This window comes from Drosophila busckii, chromosome 3R (genome assembly GCF_011750605.1).
Source record: "Drosophila busckii strain San Diego stock center, stock number 13000-0081.31 chromosome 3R, ASM1175060v1, whole genome shotgun sequence".
Classification (NCBI taxonomy): domain Eukaryota; kingdom Metazoa; phylum Arthropoda; class Insecta; order Diptera; family Drosophilidae; genus Drosophila; species Drosophila busckii.
Genome location: NC_046607.1, coordinates 11,598,939 through 11,616,627, shown reverse-complemented (window position 1 = coordinate 11,616,627; position 17,689 = coordinate 11,598,939). Strand labels below are relative to the sequence as shown.

Genomic DNA, 17,689 nt, shown 5'->3' with positions numbered 1-17,689 from the left:
ACACACACACACACACGCACGCTCTCACGCACACACAACAGACAAAAGCTAAAAGCGTCTGACTGAGTGGAGCGCAGCGCAGTCGATGAACGAGTTGTGGAGTCAGTGCTGCGCCCCAAAGAAGCTAAATGCGGAGTTAAAAGCTAAAATAAGCTAGCTACAACTTATTTTCGCTTAACTTTGCAGCTAAGCATATAGAATAATACTAGCGTAATTTTTGATATTTTGCAAGCTTTTGACTTTTGATTTAATTTCACAAGAAAATAAATTCACGATCATATAAAGAAAGTTTTAAACATGCGAGATCTAGCTTAAAATAAGCTAAGCAGGCAACACTGTTGGAGTTGTCGTTGGCGCAAAAAGAGAGAGCATGCAAGCGAGAGAGAGAGAGCAAAAAAGAAGGAAGAAGAGTGCCGTACTAAAACGTCTGTCTATGTGTGCATGTGTGTGTGCTTGAAAACATATCTGTGTATAATAAAGGTCGTTGGCCAAGCGGCGTCGTTGAAGTCCCGCGACAAAAACAACAACAACATGAAGAAGAAAACACGTTGGACGCAGAATAAACGGCGACGGCGACGGCAACATCGACGTATTTAGCCTAAGGGCATGAAATGTGTTGCAAGTTTATTTTATTTTTATTCTGTAGACAGAGTCTTTATATCTAAAATATGCATTTAAAAAAAAGGCCAACAGTTTTTAGTTGCAAGCGAAACACGTTTAGACGAACAGACAATGCAGCAATATGTGGGCGCGAAGCTGCATACAATGTTTATTATAGAGAGTCGAGCCGCCTTTTCAATTTAAGAATACTAAAATATGTTCTTGGATAGCTAAATTGTCTGCTTAATCATTTTGGCTGCAAGCAGAAAGAAACTTGTTTAAGTTTTAAGTGTAGAATGATCTCATGCTAAGTTTTTAAAGGCCATTAAGATAATTACTATGTTTGCATATTAAATGCATATACACAAAAGTCTTAACAAGTTCAAAGTCATGGCGAATGAATTTGAAACTGGCAAGGTGCTAAATAAAATGAGTAATGCTTAAAATTTTATGTATAATAAATGAGTAACTTAAAACATTTTAATTCATTACAAATTTTAGTTATTGCAACTGTTTGAGTTGCTAAATTGTAAATTATTTCGATTCAGCTACAGTTGATAATGCTGTTTAAATGTTTAACCTCGTAGCTTAGATTGCATAACACACAGCACACACACAAATACAAATCTAATCTAATGCTCTAAGGCTAAAGCTTGTTTAGCTTTCAGCTTTGTTGTCATTTCCTTATTTAATGTGACACTTGTTAAAAATTGCATTGAAATTGAGAAGACAACATGCTGAGCTATCTGTCGCTATCTCTTTCTAATTCTTAACTAAGTGAAAATGAACACCTGCAATGTTTTTATTTTATGCTGTGCTTGTTGTTGTTGTTGTTGCTGTTGCATGTTGTGTGGCGTACGTGCCACTTACTGAATGCAGTTTTGTGGCTATTACGTCGAGTATGCAACACACGCATACATACAAACAAACCAACTGCCGAAACTAGTTCTAATGCGTTTGTCTGTTTTGTTTTTATCATCGCACGCACTTGAGAGTTAAAGCAGCTGGCAGCAGTCTGCACTTTAGTGTTTCAATTTCAAAGCGTTCCCAGCTACAAAGACTGCTGCGTCACGTTGTTCATATTAAAATGCTTCAAATACTGATTGGGTATTAAATACACCTGTGTGTATTTATGTGTGTGTGTGTGAGCAGCATTGCCAACTGCCTATAATTATATTGGTCTGTGCGCTGTTGCCAAATTTCACGCGCTTACTCACGCAGTAGCTGGCGCAGCTTCAATTAAAACCGGTTTTCGCTTTTTGTATCTTTCAGATACAATTGTGTGCGATCGCAAGTGCAAGAGAGCGAGCGATAGTTAAAAATATCTGCTCAGGCTACAAAACTTCTTTATTATTGTGTTTGTTTCACTTGTTGTGTCTTATTTTTTCGGAACTCTCTTTTGAGTCTGGATTAGCACATTCTTTCTCAAATGCACACACACACATATATATGTGTGAGTGTGTGTGTATGTTCACTGACCTTTGCCGAAATTCCAGTTTTGTGCTGCTGCTGGTTCTTAAGCTGCGTAGTAAATAAATTTCGTTTGCCTGGTCTATGGTGTCTAAAAAGCTGAAATATGTATTGGCTCATTTCTTTGTTGACCATGTTTGCTTTTTGGCTTGAATTTACGCAAAATGACCTTCAACTTGATTTTAATTAAGTTCAGTTCATTGAACTGCAGCTGTCAATGACGAGAGACACATTGACGTGTGTGTTTCATTTTAAACAGCTTTTTGTTTTTATTTAACACATACACTGACGCACGTGTTATGAATTTCCATATTTTTGGCATTGTCACAATACATAAAACTTATGTATGCCGTTATTGTTGGCTATAATAAATTTCTTTTTATGTTGTCGCGTCATTTGCAATTGTTTGGCAAATAATAAAAGCATAGCTACAATCACTATAATAATAATAATAAAATTCTACAATAATTTTGTGCAATTTCTAATATTTTAGCGTTCAACAACTTTTATTAAAGTTAAAGTTTTGCTGCCACATTTAAGTGCAGCTTACAACTTATTTTATTGTTACTGCAGACTTTCTTCAAAATAATACTAAAGCTATACACCATTATTTATCGTGGTTTTATCTGCTGCACATAAATTTCCAACATTTATTATGCTCTGTGTGTGTTTTTTTTCTTTCAATTTACATTTTTATACCATTATTCATGCTCAGTTTCAACGCAACTTTTTCAAGAACGCGTCACTAGTCACGCCCATCACCACCGCCCACTGGGCAGACGCCCAAAAAGCGTTAGACACTTTTTATTACCAGCTGACATGACGCTGCTTAGAGACCCGGAAATACGAGTCGCACCCTTTCCACTAAATAAACATAACGCTGGCAACTCTGCAGGTTTCTTCGTTTATTATTATTCAGTTTTTTTTTTGTGGCTGACAACCCTTGTGGCAGGTTCTTCTGCCGCCACACTGTGCCACATACACATGCCACACTCAAGTTGTTGCATATTAACACTCACCCCCGCGTAATTCTAGTTTTTCCCATATAAAATATCAAAAGCAGATATAACTCAACTCAACTCTCTCGCTCACCCTCTCACTCTCTCTGCCCAACCCCCAAACTAAAGTAAAGCAAAGCAAAAGGCAGCAACAAAAGGCAATAGAAAAAAAAAAGACGGAAAACAAGAAAACCCGTTGGCAGGAAGGATGTTTCAATTTCTATTTTATTTTATATAGTTCTTCCTGTTTTTATCGGTCGCCAGACAAACGCTTAACACACACACATATAAATATATGTGTGTGTGCGTAAATGAAACAAAACCTCCCCCAATGTGTTAGCCCCCCGTCCCTCCATTCCTGCGTTTGCTTTTTAAGGATTTTTGACTAGCGCGCAACTGTGATGTGAATAGCGGCAACGTTGCATTTAGAGTTTGTATTCTATTGTGAATTATGCTTTGTTAGGCAGGCAAACAAAAACAAATGCTGACGTTCATTTGATATTCGTATTGTAGCGAAATTTGTTTTGCTTGCTGCTCTATAATTTAACAGGGTTCTTATTTATTTAAGACCCTTTGCTACAAGCTTTGAATTGTTAATAACATTATTGTGTTCGCCTGGCAGTTTGATTTGAAACGTGCTTTATTTTATTTTCTCTCTCTCTCTCTCTCTCTCTCTCTATGCACAAAGTTCAACGTAACTTAATTTCCATACCAAACATTAGCCCCGTTCCATTTTTAACTAATTGAACAGTATTTTTTTATTATTATTTTTGTGAGGGGCTTGCCATGCCCGCGAGCAAAGTAAAGTAAACGTTGCTCGTTTTAATTACACTGACCCATTTTCCCACGTTCCTACCCAGCGCCGCTATTTCATTCATAACAATTGTGGAGTGCGCGGTTGCCGCACTTCAATAGCTGTGGCAGCTTTAAGGCGAATAAGTTTGCCTTTATTTTGTTGCTAGCTAACAAAATTATGCAAATTAATATAAACATAGCACACGCTATTTAAAAAGAAATGCAGCGCCGCACGCTTCTCGCTCTCCATCTCTTTCTAGCGCACACATAGTTGACCTGTTTTTGATATTTTTTTATGAAATATGCATTTTTGCTTTTTACATTGCTGTATTAACTAAGAAGCCGCCTGGCGGGCGCTCCTGCGCTCATTCTGCTTGCATGCATTTGGCAACTCTGGAGGGTGGAGGGTGGTGGGGGGCACTAGATTGTGTCCTACATTTTGTTTTTGTTTCGGTTTTTTGTTTGCAGGTGACGTTGCAGGCCCATTCAGTGAAATGCATTTGCTGTTCGCTACTTTGTGCCCACTGTTGCCACACTTCACATAACAAACAGACAAACGAATGTTGCTGCTTTGCTTTTTTTTATGTGTTTTTCATTTCCATGATTGTTGTTTGCCGCTTTACATCAGATGTACACGTCCTTGTGCTAAAAACAAACGTGAAGCATGGCAAAGTGGGTGGTTGGGCGTTGCGCTGAGCTGAGTTGTTGTTGGGGGTGGTGCAAAAATCGATAAAGCAATTAATGCGAAAAGTGGCTGGCAACCCCGTACGAAAAACAACAACAAGGCAAGCCGTATAAAAATAAAGAGACACGCACCCAACGCCCAACCCCCAACCCAAAAGCAAAAAGAGCGCATTGTTATTTTTTTTTTTTTTATTTGGCTTTTTATTTATACGCCCGTCTTCTTCGCTGCTCTCACACTCGCGCGCGCTCTCTCATTCTCTTTTGAGCTATGCTATGTTTATTATATGGCGCTGTTTTTGTTGCTGCTGCGTTTTCAACCCCCATTTGTCAACAGAGCGACGGCGTCGTTGCCATGCGGGCTTTAGTTGAATTGGAGTGTTGTCCCCCTCCCCCCCAAAGCTCAGCACGAGCACGTGTCACAGCGAGTGCGAGTGAGAGAATGAGAATGAGAGTGAGGGGGCGGCAGCAGCAGCAGAGAGCGCAGCTGTTAAGAGAGAGAGAGAGTCCAGTGACTTTAATAGAAAATTGTGTTTATTTTTGCAGTACACAGAAAATACATTCGTGACGACTTTAATGCATTTTAATACAGTTGGTTTGTTTTGACTACTGCGCTCTCACTCCCACTCCCGCTCACATAGAGCACAGTGACGTCTTTAATAAAGTGCCTGCTTGAATGATTATGACACAAATTGTAGTTGAAGTTTTAAATTAAGGCAGTTGCTAAAGCAAAGTGTATAAATTACTAAATGACTATTAATAATTATATAATAAATACTATGCCGAGCTATGGAATGGAGCGAACACTAAGAATTAACTAAATTATACAAAATAAAATCAATAAAAAATATATACGTGCCATTTCTATTAAACAACTTAAACTTAACTTTTTTAAGCTGCATTAACTATCAAAAAATTTAAATCAACTTAATGTTGCTTGTATTATTACATAATAATTAATTCTTCAACTTTGCTAAGCTCTTTGGGGTTAACATGGATTTAGCTGCTGTCTGCTAACAATATTGATTAACTTTTTTGTTGTTGTGTGCGCTTTAACAAAATATTATGTACAGTAATCCTTGTCAGTGCTGCGCTCAAAACTCAAATTGAAGCTCAACTTGCTGCTGCTGCTGCTGCTGCTGCTGCCCACAAATGACAAGTAAAACTTTTGGCCACTGGCTACTGCTCAAAGTAATGAAAGTTATGAAAAAAGTTTTGTATGCTGGCCTGACCAGAGAGTCGCAGCGCCATAAACAATATTGGTTCGCCCAAAAAGTAACTGGCATAAATTGAAACTATGCAACTATATACATATGCATGTGTGTATAATCTACCATGTGTGTGTGTGTGTGTAGACTTGGCCCAGCCCCAAGTGTCAGCCCCACCCTACACACATTTTATGTATTTTTCGCTGTGTGCAAGTTTCAACAACTTTTTGCATATTTTAGGCCCCCACCCACACACAAAGTCACCCACGCCACCCACATTACTATATATATATATATATAATACATAAGTTCAGCTTATGCGGCTAGCGAGGGGGGTGCGGAGCTTTAGTTTAGTTATTTCTTTACGCTCAGCAGCTGCAGCTTGCTCTGTTTCTCTTTTGGCTGTTGCTTCGTCGTCTGCTGCGCGCACTTTTCTCAACTTTTTGCTTTGGGGAATGTGGCCAAAGGGGGAGGCGGGAGGTAGGTAGGCAACTCACCCTAAAGCGTCGAGAAACGAGCACAAAGTAACTTTACTTGTGCTTAGGGGCTGCTGCTGCTTCTTTTATTTTTTATGCCATTCCCCTTCATTACACACGCCCTTTAATGGCAGCAGCGCTGCTTTTATTCGAATCCTTTAAACATAAGTACGAGCACATAAATGTTCATGAAATTAAAGCTGTTCCTAACTTGGCTAGCTGACTTTAGTTACCTGTGGGTGCGCTAACTGAACTTGAGTGAATTTTAAGGAATACGCTTGACTTAAATTTAAAAATGTTAACAAGCAAATCTTTACTTTAGTATTAGTCAATTTATTTATTGAATTGCATTAAAAATAAATAGAACTACACTTTTTTATAAATAATAAAAAAATATTAACTTGGCTAGACTGATTAATTATATAATACTATGCTGAAAGTTATGATCTTGCATTTTATAAACTTAATCAATAAAATCAACAAGACTTTGGCTCTTATATAAACATTTATTTATTATGAACACATGTCCTGTCTCTTATATGTGCATAAATAATTACAATGCATTTCAGCTGGAGCAGAGCTCTCTTGTCTTCGTCTTGGTCAAGTATCCGTCATTTCTTGCAGATGTTGCCATTAAATTTGCTGTTGCTGCCACAGGCTCGTGGCCACGTGCCCCGTTATGTGCAGTTGGTTGTACCTGTTGCCTTTAATACAAAACATATATTTAATGCGGTTTAATGCTTTTCCACTACATCTGGCAATCATTTGCGCAGGTGTTTGACTTGCCAGAGCCTGTTGAACAAATTTCAATAAAATTGCAATTTACAATTGCTGCGGTTGCCTGTCACATGTTGCTGCTTATTTATTTTCAATTCAATTTTATGGAAATACATGCATATATATGTGTGTATGTATGTGTGCATATGCAGTGGTATTTATATCTTAACAAGTAGGTCAGTTGCCTTATCTTATCTTTGCTTGGGCCTGAGATTACGCAAACATTTGAATGGAAACTAAAATGCTAAGACAGGTGAAATAGAATATTAGAATATGGAATACCAAAGGTAAAGCTTAAGTTGCATTAATTATAAACTTTCATCAAAATAAGTGTCAGTTGCTTGAATAGCATGAGAGGCATGAAAATTCCAAAACAAACTTGAAACTCTGAGCAGTTATATCAAATTTGTTAACTCAAGCCTTCCATACCTTTTATCAATTTTGGTCTATAACAAAGTGTATACAATAAAAATGTCTGTCGAAATGAAAAATCTATATACAATGTGCTTATCAGCGCACATTACATTTATAGTCTCAGCTCTTTGTGCTTAGAGCTCTAACATATTGATAATCAATATGAAGCACACATGACCTCAAGAGACGTGGCAACAACAACAAACAAACAAATAATATATACAATAACAATTAACAGCAATATGACGACGTCAATATATTAATATTGTAGCTATTTCCAACCAAAAATTCTTGTTTAATATTGGCAATTTATAAATTCTCTGGTGCGTATTTATGCAGCTGCTCTGTTGTGTATAAACAAAAAAGCGGAATTTCCACACATGCTGCTCAAACTGTAGCCATGTATGTAAAACTGTAAATTAACAGCAGCTTGTTAAACGAAATTTACACAATTTAGAAGTTATAAAACATTAACCTCGGCCAGCAACAAATACAAATACTAAACGTAGCTCTCGCTCAATTTGTTATAAAATTAATGTGAAATCAAAGCATAAACTAATTTAACCTTCAGTCATGCAATGCCAGCTGACCATGAATAATTGTTGTTGTGTTGTAATTGTTGCTTCCCGTTGTAAATTAAATAAATATATACAGTTAGAGCAATCAATATATATATAGAATATGCATATTAAGCCTTAAGGCTGAACGACTGACTGGACTGACTAATTTTAATTGTTTGCATTTTGACCTTGACCCAGCAACACAGAATATTGAATGCAAGAGCGAGACAACGAATTACTATAGCGTCCATATAAAAATAAACAATCATAATATTGTTTGCATGTGTGTGTGTGCGTATAGAGAACTGTACTGTAAAAATAGAAAATTGCGCGCCAAATTAAATTGCAAATATATATATCATGTATATAGTTGCAGTGTATATGCGTGCGTGTGTGTGTGTGTATCAAATTTTATTATTTGATTGTTGCTCTGCTTCGTTCTTGCGTAAATTTCAGTTGAATTTTTGTTTTTATTGCTTTTATCGCAACTTGAATGGGCAACATGGCCAGACAGCGTGGCAGGCTAAGCTCATAAAACAGCAATTAAAGCAAAGTGTGTGTGTGTAGTAGCAACATGTGGCAAGCTTAACTATAAAATACACTTTAAGACTTAGCTTAAACTTAAATTTAAGCTATTAAATTGGCTTGCTTACATTTATTAAAGCGTATTTAAAGTGCTTAACTGCCAATACACATGTGTGTGCTATAAATACATATATGCTTGTGTGTGTGTGTGTGTGTGAGCTTGCGTGGGTATCAGTTGCGCTCACCCTGGAGCTAGTTGCATCTCACATTTGCGTATCTTAAAGTTATTTGCGAGAATCGAAGGCAACTTTGTGTGCTTGTGTGCGTGTTTATTTGTATCTGTGTGTGGGTTGTGCAAATGTGTGTCACGCCTGCACATGCAAAAGGCACAATTGCACTTATATATGCATTCACATATACATATGTATCTATATCTTTGTATGTATTACTAATTAGCAATGTATTTGCATATGTTTTGCGCTTTGCACTGATGCGATAAATGAGCCAAAGCAAAATGTGCGACGAATAGGCAAATAGGCGTGCTAAATTATGATTCATAGATGCAGAAAAAGATATACACAAAGTATAGGCTACTATATCCATATTCTTATTTCTGTAATAGTTGCTAGTGCAGAATTCTCTTTTTATTTATATGCTATATAAATTTTAAAAACATTTTGATTGATTGCTTATAATATAAATACTTACAGTTAATTTGTAAAAATTTATTAACAAACTATTTGTAATTTAATTAAAGATTTGTGGCATAAACTTAAAGTTTTGAACTCAAGAGCTCAGCATATATTCGACAAATTTTTAGAAAATCTATAATTCAGTTTAAGTAATAAGCGCATTGTATATTTTAAAAATAATATAAAATAGTCAGAAACATTTTATGATTCAAATACAATATTGAATTTCTACTTAAATCAAATATAATTGTACTTAAAAAAATTAAACTTTGTTTGCTAAGCCTAAAGACAGTTACTAACTAAACGCATGTGTCGCTTACTGCAGTCAAAACAAAGCCCACCCACCATTCATCGTACAATGGTGAGACTAAGCGACGCTCTCGTTCGGCCGCTGAGCGAGACGCACACACACACATTGATCAGCAAGAATAGAAGCTAGGAGTGCAAGCCTCTCAGAGAGCGTAAGCGACAGCCAATGCTCGTGCGCTTGATCGCTTAGCGGCTAAGCGAGAGCGTCGCTTACGACTAAACAAGCAGTGAACGCAGCCTGGGGCAGCATAAATGCAACTTAAATTATTGCAAATGCAATTTTTGCTAAGTCAATTTATTAGTCATGCGATGCATTTTTCAATTTATATATAAAAACATTAAATTAGCCAAGCTCATACTTGATTACCTTTATTCCCAGCCGCACTCGTACTCTAGACACATAAATCAATACTTGCCATTGTGGTGGCAACTGTTGTTCAAGCATAATATAGCAGTTAAAATTCTCTACCCAAAATGGGTCTGCTGCCCCTGCTAACCTTTCACTTGGCCACAGCCGCAATGGCGCCCGTCTAACATGGCGTATGAGCAATTTAGTCAAGGTACTTGCGGCGCCAACTGAACTGGTCAACACCCTTTGTGTGTTGCCAAATATTTAGTTGCAAGTTGAATGTTCTATAAATAGAGTTTGTCATAAATTTGTTACGCCGATATATTGAACGCAATTAATTGTACAACAAATAGCTAATAAACAAATGAATTTACTGTCAATGAACTAAAAATTAATGCGTTACGCTTTAGTGCCAGACGCAATTTGGTTTATTGATTAACTGAGTTTAAGCCAGCTTGCTGCTCAATTGGCTGTTAAACTGATATAGATACATATATGTAGCTATATATGCACGCATGGGGCTGGCTGAAAGGCAAACAAGACAGACCAGACCAGACCAGACCCGACCCGACCCGACCAGACTAGACAGGGAATAGTCGCCAGCGATTGCCAGCGGGTGTACATACATATATAGGTAGTGAGACTATTAACCGCCCAAACAGGATGATGATAGGCCAATATGTAAGTGGAGAGCGAAGTGCTGGGGCTGGCTCGACGCACAGGACACACAACAAATGCAGATAGAGCCAGACAGACAGTCAGACAGACAGATAGACAGCCAGGCAAACTGACTGACAGACAGACAGTTGAGCGGATATTCGCACACGTGCACATGCATAACAAATATTAAGCATACGTATATGCTATATGTGTACCGTTATATATTGTATGTACATAGGCTTTACATGCAGCCAATGTGTGGCAGCCAGACAGACAGACAGACAGACAAGCTTTGGTTTGAGTTTGAGTTGCATGTGAGTTCTACCGAAAGTGCCTTTCAATCGCCGCCGCCATGTAAAATATTTATACACACACACACACATACACATATATGTATTAAATGTCTGTGTATTTATATGCAGTTGTGCAGACCCAAAAAGCCATTGAATTTAATGTGAGGCATGCGCCGCGGCTTCTGTCTAGCCAAAATAATTCAACGTTCAACCAACTGACTGTGTTCAGCTTTAAAGTACGTCTAGCTAAAAGCCTTAATTAAAATTTAAATACGCACGCACGCAGTGTCTAACCAAATTCTTGCCCAAGGGGGTGGTTCTTATTGATTTTTCACATTCAGCTCTACGCCGGACCGACCATTGGCAACGGCGGCGGCTGCTAATGAATTTAAAACTTCACGTCAGCTTTAGCAGCGCCTGCTGTGCTCTTATGCTAATCAACTGCCCATTGTTCAGGGACACGCCTACCCCTCGAAAAAAAAACATAATGCTACTATATTAGCTGAGATGAGCTCTTGCACGGGTTTCGAATAACATTAGCTTGAAAAAAATGAAGACAAAGCAAGAAATAATAAATAAGGAACGTGCCTAGCATTGCAAATTAGCATAATAAATATAACTGAATCCGTTGTTGTTATTTGAAACATTTTTTAATTTGTAAGCAAATATTTGATTGCCATAGACATTTGAACCGCTAGCTATAGCTTAAGCTAAGAACTTAGAACTTATTGCTTGGCATTATTTTAAGTTTATATTTCATACAACATTGTCACAACATTATTTTGAATTTATTTTAAATTTTTTATCATGTTAAAAACATTCACTCAAGCCTTGTTTACTCATGTTCTACCATCTCTCTGTTTGTTCTCTTCTTACAGACCAAACCCTCTAAATCCACAAAAAAAAATACAACAGTTTATACATTTCAAAGCTTTGAGAACTTTGCCTAAAAACAATTTTCTATTAAACACGTTTTACAACACTTAACTAACGGCGCTTGCCATGGAACGCAGTGATGTGGAACACAATTGTTGCTGGAATGGGAATGCAAATAGTTTCAAATGAAACTGGAGAACGCGAGGCAACAACAACAACAACAACAAAATAGAAGAGAGAGCCGCTTGAGTCAAGCGAAAATGTTGTCAATGTCACACAGTGGGGAAAATGCATCGTTTTCTTAATATACAACAAAATATTAAATTACGCAACTATCATCAGTTACTTTTATATTTTGTTGCTACAAAGTTGGCTGCCACTGCCACTGCTGCTGGAGCTAGAGGGCCTAAAGGTGGAGGCGCAGACGCAGACGAAGACGGCAATCGCTTGAGAAGAAGAAGAAGAAGTGGACGCAGCAGCAGCAGCAGAAGAAGCAGCAACAACAATAACAAAGTAACGATCGCAACGTAACCGTGACGCACAGCTGAGAAACGAGAATCGAAAGTTGATTTGAATTTGTTTTCGTAGCCCCCAATCATCATAAATATATTATATACACATAAAGAAAACCCAACGCTGCCACTGTTCCTAAGACAACAAAACAAATAAGAAAACAACAACAACAAAGAAGAAGAAGAAGAAATATCTATTAACGTAATTTTAGCATAACCCTAACGTAAACGACGTAGTTGTAACATAACATTAAACGCCACTCAACACTGCTCCTATGCCAACTTTTTTGATCATCAACATTCACTCACTCACTCAATCAATCGTCAATGCATACGCGCATATGAACATAACCTCACATCGCTCATATGCCCATGGAGAACAACAACATTCAATCATAACACTGAACAATTAGACAAAATATATAGAAGAAATCAAATCAAGAGAAGAGCGACGAACGTTTGCCCGCTGCTAACGCTGGCAAATTGAAAAGTATGGCAACACCGCAAGTCAAAGACTTGGTGTTACGCTCGCCAGCCGGCTCATCCGATCTTATCACATTCGCCTGGCCACTGCAAGTTGGACATGGACAGGATAAGCACGACAATGGCATCGATATACTCGATACCATCAAATTCGTCTGCGATGAGCTGCCATCGATATCATCCGCATTCGAGGAGATTAATCTCAATCACATTGACACTGCCTGCTATAAGACTATGACAAATCTTGTCGATCGCTTCAATAAGGCTGTCGACAGTATTGTTGCATTGGTGAGTGGATTTAACTTAAACTTTCCTCGAACTAATATTCTCATGCTCTTCTTTTTCTATTATTTTTATTTTGTTCGCTCAGGAAAAAGGAACTTCACTGCCCGCCGAGCGTTTGAATAAATTCGCTCATCCTAGCCTACTAAGACACATACTGCAATTAGTTTACAATGCTGCTGTGCTCGATCCGGATAAGCTCAATCAGTACGAGCCCTTCTCGCCGGAGGTCTACGGCGAGACGTCCTACGAGCTGGTGCAGCAGATGCTTAAGCATGTCACCGTCAGCAAAGAGGACACCTTCATTGATCTCGGCTCCGGCGTGGGCCAGGTGGTGCTCCAAATGGCCGGCTCGTTTCCGCTCAAGACCTGCATTGGCATTGAGAAGGCGGACACCCCAGCGCGCTATGCCGAACGCATGGATTTATATTTTCGCCAGTACATGGGCTGGTTTGGCAAACGCTACTGCGAGTACAAACTGATCAAGGGCGATTTTCTGGTGGACGAGCATCGCGAGAAGATCACCTCGTCCACGCTGGTGTTTGTTAACAATTTTGCCTTTGGACCCACTGTGGACCATCAGCTGAAGGAGAGATTTGCCGATCTGCGCGATGGCGCGCGCGTTGTCTCCTCCAAATCGTTTTGTCCGCTCAACTTTCGCATTACCGATCGGTGCGTATAAAATGCGCTCTATATAGTTTCTCTATAATGCGTTGCTAATGAAATTTTATTTTGCAGCAATCTGAGCGACATTGGCACCATTATGCATGTGAGCGAAATTCCGCCATTGAAGGGATCTGTCTCATGGACCTGCAAACCGGTTTCATATTATTTGCATGTGATCGATCGCACCATATTGGAGCGTTACTTTCAACGTCTGAAAACCAAGGGCGGTGATCATGAGCACTCGGGTAAGCTATAAACAGAATTTCCAATAATATGGCAAATTTTTAATCAAGCAGATTCCAATACACAACAGTCGCTCAATCGTTCGCTCATGCAATCAATCAAATCAATCGCTTGCATTATCATCTTTAATTTTGTTTTTAATCCAAAAAAATTGTATTTTAAGGTCTAAGCGTTATTTATTTATTTGTAACTAATTGTTTATTTATATTGCAGGCACTGCGCGCACTACACGCGATCGGGCCAAGCGTGAGGCCAGCACTGTGCACCACAGCAGCAGCAACAATCACAACAACAACAACAATCACCATCATCAGCAGCAGCAGCGTCAGGAGCGCCAGGAGCAGCAGCAGCGTGAGCGTGAACGCGAGTTGCCCAACGGCTCGAATGGGCAGCGACTTAAGTCGGAGTCGCCTGCTAATGTTGGCATAGCTGCTGCCTCCAAGACGCGTCAGCAGGCACAGGCGAGCGCGCAGCAGCAGCAGCGCAGCCTGGACATGGAGACGAGCACGGAGAGCGACGGCGATGGCGAGACAACGCATGGCAATGGCCATAGCCATAGCCATAGCGGCGGCAACACCACAACGGCAACCAATACAACGAGCTCCAATGGGCCGACGACGCGCAAGGTGTGGTCGGACTGGTGCAGCTCCAAGGACAAGAGCTCGCAGTCGGACGACGAGGAGAACAACAACAGCAATAGCAACAGCAATCAGGCGTCGCGTCTGCCACGCGCGGCGGCGCTGCAGAAGAAGCGCAAGAAGCTGACGCGCAAAGCGGCGATTGCCAGCAAGTCGGCGGCGGCAGCAGCAGCGCAGCGTGAGGCGGAAGCGGAGGCGGAGGCGTCGACGCATGCGAATAGCAAGGACTCGAGCAGCAAGGAGGATCAGCCACGTGCAGCCAGCGCAGGCCCTGGACGCAAGGGCCGCTTGAAGAAGGGTCAGCGTGGACGCAAGTGCCTGAAGATCGTCGGCCTGGATGTGCTGCATAAGCAAACTGTGTTGAGCACCTCGCTGGACAGCATGGCCAAGAAGCTGCCCGCGGCGCCCGGCACTGTGGACCAGCAGCTGACGTCGCTGCTCACCGGCGACATGTCGCATCGCGAGCTGGACATACCCACTGCGCCACAGGATACGCCGTATGCGCTGCAAATCTTGCTGGATGTGTTCCGTGCCCAGTACATGACCATGATTGATCATATGCGCTCCAGCGCGTATTTGCCGCAGGTGCAGAAGCAAATTGCGCAGGAGCAGGAGCGCATGGTGCGGCTCAAGAATCGCGCCAATCAGCTGGACAAGCAGATCAAGGTGCTCATCGATGACAGCGTGACGCTGCTCAAGGTGCGCATGAACGAGCTGGGCATCAATGTGAACTCGCCCAACGATCTGATTGCCCAGGCCAAGGAGATTGTGGGCAGGCACAAGGATCTGCAGCATGCGGTGAGCAAGATGCGCAACGAGGTCACCGTCTACGAGAACGAACAGAAGCTGCTGCTGAGCAAGCACATGAAGCATCTGCCCGAGTATCAGAAACTCTGCGGCGCCAGCAACATGGCCAATGGCAAAATCAAGCTCGAGCTGCCCCAAGAGCTGTCCGAGACGGCAGCGCAGGAGCTGGTGCTCAAGGAGATTGCCAATACGCTGAGCCAGCGCAAGAAACTGGTGGCCCAGGTGTCCACCATCGAGCAGGAGACCAGCTCGCTGCAAAAGTCAGCGGACGAGCGCAGCACGGCGGCGGCGCTGCTAGCCCAAGGCACAAATATAAGCGTGGCCAATACAGCGATAGCAGCAGCTCCCCCCAATCCAGCGCCAGCTGCAGTGCAACAAGCTTGCAACAAATTGTCGGCAGTCAAGTCAACATCACGTCGCAGTCGCGAGCATCGTGCGCGCAGCCAGGAGTGGCCCGAAGTGCCCGAGGTGGGCAAGATTCAAGAGAGCAATCCTGAGGTGCTGGCGCAGAAGATACTCGAAACCTGTCGCCAGGTCGAGGCGGGCAAGTTCCAAGCGCCGCCTGTGTGCAATGCCATTAGCTATGCCGTCAATGGCAAACAGGCCAAGCTGGAGCCCAAGCCGGAGCTCAAGTCGCCGCTCATATACAAGGACAGCACGCTGATGCCGGCGCCCAAGCAGCAGCAACAGCAGCAGCAACTGCTTCCCAAGTGCGAGCTGCCGCTGGGTCTGAGTCGCAGCAAGCAGGAGTCGCCCAAGGTGGCAAACTTTGAGGATCGCCTGAAGAGCATTATCACCTCAGCGTTGAATGAGGATCAGGAGCAGCGCAGCAAGGCGTTGCCTGCAGTGGAGGTCAATGCGGCGCCTGTTAACAAACGCAGCAAACCGAGCAGCGCCAACAACTTCAACAACATTATAACGGTATCCACGCAGGGGCTGATGCATCTGAATGCCAACACCACCATCTCGCCTGTAACGCCGCCGCTGCCCGGACCCAGAGCAGCAACCGCCGCCTCAACGGCGCCGCCACCGCCAGCCAATCTGCCCTACGGCAGCGCCTACATGAGCAGCAAGCCGCAGCCACAACACAAATATAACCAAACGTCGCTTATTAAGGAGTCCAAGTATGCGCCGCCGCCGCCGCGCGCAGCGTCAGCAGCACCGCCGGCACCACCACCGCCGCCGCCACCGCCAGCAACATCCGCGGCCAGCGCCCACATGGCCACTTTATATGGCAGCGCAGCGGCAGCGGCCACGCCCGCTGATCTGGGCTATCATCGGCGACGCGCCTCGGTTAGCACCAATAGCTATGAGCACTTTATGGCGCAGCAGCAGCAGCAGCAACAGGCGCTCATGATGGCGCACATGACGCAGCAGCGACTGCAGCAGCAGCAACAACAACAGCAACATGCGCATCAGCAACATGCCCAACTGCCGCATCATCATGCGCATCATCATCAGCAGCAGCAGCAGCACCATCAAGAGTTCAAGGCGCCCGCCGAGCAGCTGCTGCAGCGCTCCAGCAGTCGCGAGCAGCTCGTGGAGCAGCAACAGCCGCTGGAGCTGCTGCCACGCGCCAGCAGCGCCAATTCGGACTATCCCGGCTATCGCGTCGAGCGTCTGTCTGTGCGTCCGCCCAGTCGTCCCAGCTCCAACTGCTCGCAGCCGGACTACACGCAAGTGTCGCCAGCCAAAATGGCACTGCGTCGTCATCTGTCGCAGGAGAAGCTCAATCAGCCGCCGCAGGCGTTGGCCACGCCGCCACCGCTGCCCACAACAGCGGGCAAGACCATTGGCGATCTGGTCAATGGCGAGATTGAGCGCACGCTCGAGATCTCACATCAGAGCATCATCAATGCCGCTGTCAACATGAGCACGGGCTCTGGAGCCGGCAGCAGCGGGAGCAACAGCGGCGGCGCGCATTATCTCGATCGCGCATTTCCCGCCGAGCGATTGCTCATCAATCTCAATGCGCAGCGGCCGGAGCGCGTGCATGTGCGTCCACTGAACGAGGAGGCGTCCGCACAGTCCGCACAAGCGCAGCCCACCAACTACAGCCAGACGCCAACGGAGAATAGTTTGGCCACGCTAGCGCATGTCGCGTATGCTCAGAAATCCCAACCAGGAGCTAACAACAAGCATGCCGCACGCTCTGGGCGGGACTATCAGCCAGTGGCGCTGCCACGCGCCGAGATGAAGGGCTGCATTGAGGCCTATTTCCATGAGGAGCACTCGAAGTCCAAGAGCGGCAGCAGCAGCAACGTTTTGCGCACGCCACGCCTCAATGGCGCCAATCCACCGCTGGAGGGTAATGGTTTTGGTAAACAACACTTGCTTCACTAACTTGGCTAACAATTTGTTTAATTCATTTGCAG

The 17,689-nt window shown here is 42.8% G+C and overlaps 1 protein-coding gene across 2 annotated transcripts in view; it reads left to right on the top strand.

Moving 5' to 3' along the window:
• The window catches only part of LOC108603360 (histone-lysine N-methyltransferase, H3 lysine-79 specific), a 31,192-nt gene that overhangs the window by 9,630 nt on the left and 3,873 nt on the right, over nucleotides 1-17,689 (top strand). For both annotated transcript variants that reach the window (XM_033294187.1, XM_033294188.1), the window contains exons 3-6: nucleotides 11,686-12,966; nucleotides 13,049-13,632; nucleotides 13,699-13,871; nucleotides 14,083-17,622. In XM_033294187.1, the coding sequence (XP_033150078.1) occupies nucleotides 12,688-12,966; nucleotides 13,049-13,632; nucleotides 13,699-13,871; nucleotides 14,083-17,622 (4,576 nt within the window). In that variant the 5' untranslated portion in view covers nucleotides 11,686-12,687. The remainder of the gene's footprint in view (nucleotides 1-11,685; nucleotides 12,967-13,048; nucleotides 13,633-13,698; nucleotides 13,872-14,082; nucleotides 17,623-17,689) is intronic.